This window comes from Manis pentadactyla, chromosome 13 (assembly GCF_030020395.1).
Source record: "Manis pentadactyla isolate mManPen7 chromosome 13, mManPen7.hap1, whole genome shotgun sequence".
In the NCBI taxonomy this organism is placed as follows: Eukaryota; Metazoa; Chordata; class Mammalia; order Pholidota; family Manidae; genus Manis; species Manis pentadactyla.
The window spans coordinates 9952937-9964126 of record NC_080031.1 but is presented as its reverse complement, the minus strand read 5'-3'; the positions used below and the strand labels follow the sequence as shown (position 1 = coordinate 9964126).

At 39.5% G+C, this 11190-nt stretch overlaps 1 protein-coding gene across 1 annotated transcript; it reads left to right on the top strand.

Moving 5' to 3' along the window:
• The first annotated feature begins 7623 nt into the window (after positions 1–7623).
• On the top strand, positions 7624–8559 carry LOC118934666 (putative olfactory receptor 10D4). Its single transcript, XM_036930323.2, has one exon. It carries the CDS (start codon positions 7627–7629, stop codon positions 8557–8559), a length of 933 nt encoding a protein of 310 aa, XP_036786218.2. The 5' UTR covers positions 7624–7626.
• The last annotated feature ends 2631 nt before the right edge of the window (positions 8560–11190 follow it).

Below are 11190 nucleotides of genomic sequence, written 5' to 3'. Positions count from 1 at the left end.
AAGAGCAGAGCCACAGACCAATGGAACAGACTAGAGAATCCAGACATTAACCCAGACATATATGGTCAATTAATATTTGATAAAGGAGCCATGGACATACAATGGCGAAATGACAGTCTCTTCAACAGGTGGTGCTGGCAAAACTGGACAGCTACATGTAGGAGAATGAAACTGGACCATTGTCTAACCCCATATACAAAAGTAAACTCAAAATGGATCAAAGACCTGAATGTAAGCCATGAAACCATTAAACTCTTGGAAGAAAACATAGGCACAAACCTCTTAGACATAAACATGAGTGACCTCTTCTTGAACATATCTCCCCGGGCAAGGAAAACAACAGCAAAAATGAGTAAGTGGGACTATATTAAGCTGAAAAGCTTCTGTACAGCAAAAGACACCATCAATAGAACAAGAAGGATCCCTACAGTATGGGAGAATATATTTGAAAATGACACATCCGATAAAGGCTTGACGTCCAGAATATATAAGGAGCTCTCACGCCTCAACAAACAAAAAACAAATAACCCAATTAAAAAATGGGCAGAGGAACTGAACAGACAGTTCTCCAAAAAAGAAATACAGATGGCCAACAGACACATGAAAAGATGCTCCACATCGCTAATTATCAGAGAAATGCAAATTAAAACTACAATGAGGTATCACCTCACACCAGTAAGGATGGCTGCCATCCAAAAGACAAACAACAACAAATGTTGGCGAGGCTGTGGAGAAAGGGGAACCCTCCTACACTGCTGGTGGGAATGTAAGTTAGTTCAACCATTGTGGAAAGCAGTATGGAGGTACATCAAAATGCTCAAAACAGACTTACCATTTGACCCAGTAATTGCACTCCTAGGAATTTACCCTAAGAATGCAGCAATCAAGTTTGAGAAAGACAGATGCACCCCTATGTTTATTGCAGCACTATTTACAATAGCCAAGAATTGGAAGCAACCTAAATGTCCATCTATAGATGAATGGATAAAGAAGATGTGGTACATATACACAATGGAATACTACTCAGCTATAAGAAAAGGGCAAATCCAATCATTTGCAGCAACATGGATGGAGCTGGAGGGTATTATGCTCAGTGAAACAAGCCAAGCGGAGAAAGAGAAATACCAAATGATTTCACTTATCTGTGGAATATAAGAACAAAGGAAAAACCGAAGGAACAAAACAGCAGCAGAATCACAGAACTCAAGAATGGACTAACAGGTACCAAAGGGAAAGGGACTGGGGAGGATGGGTGGGTAGGGAGGGAAAAGGGGGGGAGAAGTAGGGGGGTATTAAGATTAACATGCATGGGGGGGTAGGAGAAAAGGGAGGGCTGTACAACACAGAGAAGGCAAGTAGTGATTCTACAACATTTTGCTATGCTGTTGGACAGTGACTGTAAAGGGGTTTATAGGGGAGACCTGGTATAGGGGAGAGCCTAGTAAACATAATATTCGTCATGTAAGTGTAGATTAGTGATAGCAAAAAAAAAAAAAAAAAAAAAAAGGGCAGTTCCTGTGTGGTAACCTCCAACAAGTTCTACACAAGGGTATAAAGGGCATATAAAAGTGTAGGCAAAGGGTCTGTTTGTGTTTATACAGAGGATCAAAGCCTAATTGGGCTACCCCGAAAATGAACTAAGATACGATATGAAAAAGAACTTCCAACATCTGCACTCTCTGGAAGACTCATGCCAGAAGATGATCATCAAAAAACCCCAACAAAGATCCACGCACTGCTACAGCTGTAGATGCACTCATCCCACCAGCTCCTGGACTTGCCATGGGAATGAGGAAGGAGATATCTAAGCTGGCCTGTACATACAGTAAAACAACAAAATTGGACTGGATCTATACTGTTGGAACTCAACCAAGAATTTGGAGAAGTGCAAATTGTAGCGCTCCAAAGTCTTACAACTACAAACTATTTATTGTTAAAAGAACATATGGCATGTGAACAGTCCCCAGGAATGGGTTGTTTTAATTTGTCTGATTTCTCTCAGACTGTTCAAGCTCAGTTGGACAATATCCACCATATCATAGATAAGTTTTCACAAATGCCTAAGGTGCCTAACTGGTTTTCTTGGTTTCACTGCAGATGGCTGGTAATTACAGATATGCTTTGGTTATGTAACTATGCTCCTATTATGTTAATGTGTGTGTGCAATTTAAGTAGTAGCTTAAAACCTATACATGCTGAAGTTACTCTACAAGAAGATATATCAAAGAAATAATCAATCTTCCCATGTTTTCTTCTGCCTGCTACTTCTATAGCTTTTCTTCTTCCTTCCTAATTACAACCCTTAAATAGAATTCGTGCCTCATATCAAATTTACCGAGTATCATAATTCTTCCAAGTGGTAAAGATACCTCAAGACAAATGCTGGGCATAGAAGCCACAGGGCATAAATATGCAAAGAAGTAAAAAGCTAACTTTTTCAAACAATAAGGCTTCTCTCTCACTTACCAACTTCACATTTCCCTGTATGGCCCCGGAAGATGACTGGTTAGCCAGAGACGGGTAAGATTCCTCAAGGGAGGAACAACCTAAGACAGGCACAGTCGCAGGGGGGCCATCAGGTGAGAAATTGGGGATCAACAGAGGTGAGGCTTAGAACCTCACCCCCCCGTTCTGAGAGAAATCTTCTGCATACGTGGATATTTTATTGCCCTGGTCTAGCTTGGATTAACACATAGTCTACAGGCACACACCTGATCATCTACATGTGCTCTCTTACAACACTAAACTATGTTTTCTACCTTTATCTTGTATCTACCTACCACTTCAGCATTTTATTAAAAATAATAATAATAAAGAGAGAAATGTGGTATCCACATATAAATCAAGTATAAAAACCAAATGAGTATTCATATTTGAACTGACTGTTTATAGTTCATAATGCATGAGCAAAACCGAAAGTTTCTGTGATGACTGCCCTTGTACTGTTCACTATGTAACTTATTCATTATGTAAGAATTTGTTGTACATGTAAAAACTTGTTTGTTATGCCTCAGAAGATTGGAGACTGACAAAAATTAGGCTTGGGGTGGAATAATGATTGTGCATTGAGCATTGACTCCCCTATACAGAATTTTATTGTCGTTAACAACCATTTGATCAATAAATATGAGAGATGCCCTCACAAAAAAAAAAAAAAAAAAAAAAAAGAATGAATAAATGACCTCCCTGGAACGTCTAATCCATTTCACATAACATTCTCTTCCCTTGTCAGCCTTTTCTTATCTGTACTTTGCTTCTTATCTGGGTTAGATTTTTTTTGACCACTGGTATAATTAGCTCCACATCAGGAAAGTCCTTCCTGTCATGCCTTCCTGCCCAGTCTTCAGCGAGCGCACCTGCCTGCTCTATTCCTGCCCGTCATCTGTTGGGCTTCCTTAGAGCAAAGCCACAAGCCAGGCAGTTCAGGAACACTGTAATTCATTACTACCTACGTCAAGTGCTTGTTAGTGATCATAATTCCCTTTCCTGACTGGTTGCCCTCATTCCCTATTGGAATGACTGTTGCTAATGGGCTTGGTGCCTAGCTTGCTACTCAAGTCTTGGGTTCTCCAGCTCAGAAAGCGTAGAAACAGGATCACCTTCAAGCACACTGAAGACCAAAAGATCAGCAACATCTCAATATTCCTCATCGCAGGATTCTCTGGAGAGCTGAGTGGGAAATACAGTTTAAACTGAGTCCAAGTGGAGACTGCTCCTCTTTGCCCTCGGAATTGGAAACGGCAGGGCCTGATTACCCACCCAGTGACGGGCAGCTGAGCTGAGGAGAGCACGGGAGGGTGGCTTTCTTGTCTCACAGGTGCCCTTGCTCCTTGCCCTTCCTCTTCCCATACCGAGGACCTAGATCAAGCACATCACTCTTCAATTTAGTGCTCCATTTGACCTTTACTTTCAAGCACAGCGCTGTATGCATTGCAAGCTTTTCTGAATAAATGTTAGTCTTTAATAAATTAAATTTCCTAAAGGGTGAAATGTTTTTTTATATGATCATTCCTTAATGTGCTCTTCATTGCTGAAGAAAATAAAACCCCGAGTACATATACTCAGCCTTGCAAAGTAAAATATCAATGAAATACTAATCTCGAAAGTTAAATTTCATTACTATAAATATGTGATATATTCAAGGTCTGTATAGAATCAACATTTAACACAAATAACTTGGGTACACAAATTTAGTTATGTAATATGAAGTTTTAGAGACCTAATCTATGGCATAGAGACTATAGCTAACAATGCTGTATTGAATACTTGAAATTTGCTAAGAGGGGTAAACCTTAAGTATTCTCTCCACATAAAAAAGAAAGAGAAAGAAAGAGAGGAGGAAGGAAGGAAGAAGGAAGGAAGGAAGGAAGGAAGGAAGGGAGGAAGGAAGGAAGGAAGGAAGAGAGAGAGGGAGGGAGGGAGGGAAGAAGAAAGGGGGGAAAAAGAAAAGAAAAATTGGTTACTCTGATGTGATAGATATATTTATTAGCTTCATTGTCATGATCATTTCACAATGCATATATCAAAACATCTAATTATATACCTTAAATATATATATATTTTATTTGTCATCCATACCTTAATAAAGTTGTTTTTTAAAAAAGGTTGAATGAAAGCTGCCTTTACACTTTCAGCTTCAAGGCCACTAATTAATGTTCAGTTAACTATTGCCACACAAAATACAAGTACAAGATATAGTGGTTAAAAATGAGAAGTTTTATTATTTTAAAAAATGGAACGTTTGCTTAAAAATTGCAGATGAAAATCACTTGCAATCATACTGTTGTTCATGATAATCACACTCTGGAAGAAATTATAAACAAAAATAAGAAAACTTCCTGAGTTACTTTGTTACAGTCTGCCCTCCTGATACCTGATCACTATTTGTTCCGTAGCAGATAACATCACTGAAGACAGCTGACCTTTTGGGAATGTGGGACATTTGCATTTTCACTGTGATCATGACATTAATTTAGCACATGCCACCTTGATTCTAAAATGCCTGGGTGGACATTGAAGAGAGTCCATGACTTATGTCTTTCCAGAATAGAGTTTTACCTGACCAAGGTAACTGCAATGATATTTTACTTCCTAGTCAAAAGTGTTTATCAACTTTTTTATTTGTATGAACTATTGTTTCAAGTCAGTCATCATGCTGCAAAACATAAAGATAATCAAGAATCATAAGATAGTAGAATTATTAACTTTTACATCCTCTTATTAATTAGATGCACAGCAAAAGCTTTAAGTTAACTTTTAAAATCCAGATGTATTTGGAACAGTATAACTACCTGAACACAGCTTGAACTCTGAAACTTGATGATCATAAACTTCATGGCACAAAGTCCTAAAGATGAGGCCAAATCCCAGTCCCTTCAGAGTAAGCTCCACAATTGAGGGCAAATTATTTAAGTACCTTGATCCTAATCTCATCTGTAGAAGATTTCATCAGAGGTTTATGAGGTTAAATAAGAGTATAAAACACTCTTTTCCTTTGACTCTAAGGTTTGTGAGGACCTATGTCTAACCACCCCCTTCCAGACCTTTCTGACTCTCCTGGCAAATAACTAATGTCCTGCCTGACATCATTAAGACTCAGTATTTGTTGAAGTAAATGAATCCACGGATGCAAAAATAAGCAAGTGAATGAAGGCATTCAATAAGGAATCTGGTAGCCTGCTCCCCACCCACAAAATATTTATTGAGTATGCAGGGCATTTAACTTAGCAGCTTGAACAGAAGCCATGTAATGTAAGAGATTCTTCAAGTGGTAGCTTAACAGTCTTTTTGGCCTCTTAACATGTTTCTTCCCCCTTTCTCCTGGCAGTAGGCCTTCCCTTGCCCTTTGGAGAACTGCTGTCTCCAGTCCACTGTATCTGGTACCGTGGCCACAGAGGAAGGCACGTGACCCAGCAGGGAAACCAGATAGGAATCTGGAGCTGAGCCACAGAAGACAAGGCAGCTGAGGCTGAATCATCTGATGGTGGTGCCCTGGGGCTGCTGCACGTGAAGCCTTCCTGCTGAGGCCCCTGCAGCTGCCCTGGGTTCCAGCCTTCCAGGAGCCTGTTTTCATCACTTTTACTTCTCTAAGCTGCCCCAGTCACTGGTGCTTGCAAGAAGTCAATCCCCTTGGTACAGTGTTTTAAAATTACATAATTTGTTTATTTATTAAAACAACACATATACATGAAAAAGCAGTAAATATGTGAATGTGCATCTAAATATGTGTCATATATGTGCCAAATCAATGTTTTCAATTACTATTCCACTGAAGTATATTTTACAAGGGATGTCATTAAAGATTTTATCTTTAATTAACAGCTTCCTCTCTCTCTCTGTCTCTCTCTAAGGTCTCTTTCTTAGATCCAGTTATACCAAGTGGTTAATTGCTCCCTTGCTCAATATAATCCCTGACTTGAGGGATTAATACCCAAAGGAAGACCAAGATTATCTAAAATCTCCTGTGTTTGAGGATTATTGCAGTTCCTAGAGTCAGAGAGGAAATTACTTACTGTAAGGGAGCTAAGGCACATGTAGATTGGTGACATTGTATTTGAAAGAGATTAAAAAAGAAAAGAATTGATGCTATTTGCCAGCACACTACAGGCTTTGGGGTGTTTAGGTGGGGAGGGTGCCTTCCTTCTGCTGAAGAAAGGAAGGAAAACAGCATGTGGTAACACCCGGGGCCCCCGTGTTCCTGTTTGCCAGGTAAGTGCCCAAATCTGTCCTTCACATGTTTGTTTGGCTGTACTCTTTCCCTCCACTCACAATCAAGAAAAAGAAAAAAAGAGAGAGAGAAGGTCTTAGGCGATAAAAGTCAAGAGTTGATCTATCATTTCAACACCTCACTGTGTTGGAAAAGTTAAAGCAATCCGGAAAGGATACCTGAATTTTTCAAAACATGGACATTGGAAAGGAACCTCTACTATCCCTACTAACCCTGTGCCTTCTACTGCCATAAAATCAGATTACTGCTTGGATCTGGTTACACAATTACAACCTCTGGAGACTGCAACGGAGGCTGAAGTTACTCACGTGAACTAAGATCCAGAGCATTCAGGCCCTGTGAATGCAATTCCTGTCCATCAAGAGCTATGTGAGACCCTTCTTTTCGGCTCATTGCTCATTGTTGACCCTCATGGGAGAGAACATGGAAAAGATGCTGTGTCATTGTATGTGTGGCTTATAGACACTGTATATATATTTTTGTAGAGCTAATGTAACCAAATTGTCCTGGATGAATATAGGAAAAGTGGATGGGACCTTGTTTGTAGTAAAGGCATTGAGTTTTTATATTTGTCCTTTTAAGATCACAAAGCAGCATTCAGAATCAATGCAATTTACTAGCGTACATAAGGAATGGAAAATAGGAGACTGGCCATGTAAGGCTTCTTGCTGAGGTGGTAATGGGGGGGTCTATAAGTAGAAATTGCTCTGCAAAGAGATCTAGTGTGGAAAGAACTGGGCAGATCAAGACAATTCTATCAGAAAATTCTGCTCCATAAACATGGAGATCATTTGCTCCTTCTCCATTTCACGGATTTAAATTCAAATCATTTAAATGCATATTAAATTTAACCACACATTTTTTTTCACAGACAGCCAAGAGCTGTTTCTTCCATAACAATGAGAAATCACACAGCGGTGACTGAATTCATTCTGCTGGGAATCCCTGAGACAGAGAGCCTAGAGACGGTCCTGTTTTTCCTGTTCACAGCAATATATTTATGCACGCTCACGGGAAATGTGCTCATCCTGACAGCTGTCATCTGGTCCTCTCAGCTTCACACACCTATGTATTTTTTCTTGGGAAACCTCTCCGTGTTTGACCTGGGTTTCTCTTCAACAACTGCTCCCAAGATGCTATTCTGTCTGTCAGGGCAGAGTCGAGCTATCTCTTCTCAGGGCTGCGTGTCCCAGCTCTTCTACCATTTCCTGGGCTGCACCGAGTGTTTCCTGTACACGGTGATGGCCTCTGACCGCTTTGTTGCCATCTGTCACCCTCTGAGATACATGGTCATAATGAGCCACAGGGTCTGCTCCGTCTTGGCCGCAGGGACCTGGGTGGGTGGCTGTATCCATGCCATCATCCTGACCTCCCTCACCTTCCAGCTGTCCTACTGTGGCCCTAATGAGGTGGGCTATTACTTCTGTGACATCCCTGCGGTCCTGCCTCTGGCCTGTGGTGATACATCTTTAGCCCAGAGGGTAGGTTTTACAAATGTTGGTCTCTTGTCTCTCATTTGCTTTTTCCTCATTCTTGTGTGCTACACTCGCATTGGCATCTCCATATCGAAACTTGGCTCAGCAGAGGGCAGGCAACGAGCATTCTCCACCTGCAGCACACACGTCACCGCGATTCTTTGTGCGTATGGGCCAGTTGTCATCATCTATCTGCAGCCCAATCCCAGCGCCCTGCTTGGTGCTGTGATTCAGATAATGAACAATCTTGTAACCCCCATGTTGAACCCACTGATCTACAGCCTGAGGAATAAAGATGTAAAATCAGCCCTGAGGAATCTGTGTCTTAGGAGAAGCTTTGCTCTGGAGAATAAATGAGAAAATCTAAAGCGTTGCTGGATGAAGTTTGATTCTCCATTTCTTAGAAAAAATTCTCATCTGAAGCTTCTGAGGCATGTCGAAATTAAATGTATTCTGAATCGATCTCCCACTTGACCTAGCTAAAGTTTAAATATATGTCTGTTGTCACATTTCCCTGTGTTTTTTAATGAAATATAATTAATAGAATGACTTGGCAGGCATTGAACTGATTGCTATGCTCCATGAATTCCCCTCCAAGCATCACCATACTTCCCAAAACATTTCTTAGTTATTTAAATCTTTGAATCAGAATTAAGAGGACATAGTTTCTTTCTCATAATCTCATTGAAAAGCATATTCATGTATATCTAGAGGGAAAGGAGAATGGGAAAAAAATCAAGAAAGCTCAGTTTGTACAGAATATCAGAACTCAATATCCTTTCGTTTTGTAAATTATAACCTCCAAATTTCTGCCAGTCAACACCAAAAGTCAAACTAACTTAAGTAATGCTTGAAGTAAGATCTTTCTCAGGTGCAATGTACTGTGGTTTTAAGATTTTTCTGGTATACCCATTCTTTTGGTATCTGTTTATCCTTCTTGCATCATTAGATGCCTGGAAGGCTAATTTGAGTAATTTCTCACTAGCCCCTAAAAGAATCAGCTCTGGTTTTTTAAAAGATAGTAAAAAACAAGCAAACAAAAATAATCAAGTTTTATTATGTTACTACAAGCTTTTCCAAAACAAGGAACATTGATTTTTTTTCTGTCACAGAAAATCCATGTGAGAAATTTCATTCTAATTCAAGTATCAATGATAAATTCACTTCTCCATTGAAATAATATGTTTCTTCTTTTCTCATGATAAGATCTGTGCAAAATAAGACAAGTTTCTTAATTCCTCCAACATTTATCTTGCGAAATGCCAAGGGGGAAAAAAAGAGTAAACTTTATTTGTAGAAACTATGTTAAATCTTATAACTAACATATTCTCATTCTTTGTTTCCTTGATTTTGTTTCCTGTTTCTTTGATATTTTGCCTCCCATTTGCTTATGGTGTTCCTGTAAGCCATATGAAGTCCTTTTGTAAAGAAGCAGATAATATACAATACCCTAAAACAAAATAATAATAATAATAATAAAGCTGTGTCTTAGATGTACAACAGCATTTTTCATAATGGAACGATTATTTTCTGCCTTCTCTCACCTTCAGGACCTATCTATCAATGCAGGTGATTGAAATTAACTTCTCCAGGGAGAAGCTAAAAGCATCACACTGAGTGTGAAGTGAGCTCTAAGAAATATTGAATGGGCTCCAGTAACAGGAGCTGCCAATCACCAGAGTTTAGTGGTTTGCCTCACAAGAATCACTAACGTGAGATGCTCCAATTGTACCTTATGAGCAATTAGTCACTGAAGATCTTTTCAGATAAATAATTGAACTGAAATATTAAACATGTCAAACAATAAAGCATAAAATGTCAATAATATCTCAATTTTCCCTTATGTCTTTAATATAAACATCCACAAAATTAATGGCTTCCATTACAGCAAGGTTGCTACCATTTTAAATGTTCTGTTAACCAGGAAACACAAGAATCACTCCTGTCCTTTAAACCCTGCCTTGATTCTGTGGCTGCGTTAGTACTGATTCACCTCATTCTTCCTCTAGACTCCAAAGATTCATAATTGCCTTTCATCTTCCTAAATGTAAACACCCATGTTTTCTTCGCTGAATTCCCCCTTTGGCAGGCAAATGCTAAGTTAGGCATATGTTTTGCAACCTCTGTGCTTCTGTTCCTTAAACATACATACACAGACATCTGTAGTAAAGCACAACATAAGAACAAAATCTATTTCATCAGTATTAGGCCCCAGAACCATGTTCTTTACTTGTACCAAACCAATTGTAAGAGTGAAGGATCCTTTTCTCTTGGTAGGAATCACATCTGTCACTGTCTCTCCCGGCTGCACCGTCTGTCTGCTGGCTGAAGCACCTGGGCAACAACAGAGAGAAGCTGGAAGGGCGGGCTGAGCCCCTCATCTGACTCAGCCAAACTGCAGGGGTGAGAAGCAGAAGTCGGCCGCAGACCAGACCGGGCAGCTTGGTTGGAAGGAACTGTATCAGGAAACACACACACATGATGCTGGTTATTGGAAGGACAACGACTGGAAAATCACCGACTGGCACAACATACACCATTAAACAGACCTTTCTAGCTACTAAAAGTATGGATGCATTTCATTTACCAGTTTGTTCATATTTTGTTTAAACACAAAGAAAATTTTCATTCCTTTCATATAAACTAATGAATCCAATGGACAAACTCTTGAAAGAGAATTCATTCTTTTAGTCAACATATGTTTCTGGGGCTTTTCCCATATGCCAGCCATTGTTCTAGACATTGCATTATGGCAATAACAAGACACATTAATAATTTGCCTTCCTGGAGCTTACATTGCAGGGTCAAGAAATACTCAATAAAAACATAATCATACCAATACACAAGAAAATATCTGGTGGTGAAAGTGCTTAAAGTAAAAAAGTTATGTGGTACAAGAGAAGATGAATAAAAGCTACTTTAGATTAGGTGTCTCCACCCAAAAATCTGTTCTTGTGACCTAACGTTTCTAAGTATTCCACAATATCA

Excerpts from the sequence above, each read along its gene's own strand:
- LOC118934666 (XM_036930323.2), top strand. The coding sequence starts at position 7,627 with ATGAGAAATCACACAGCGGTGACTGAATTCATTCTGCTGGGAATCCCT.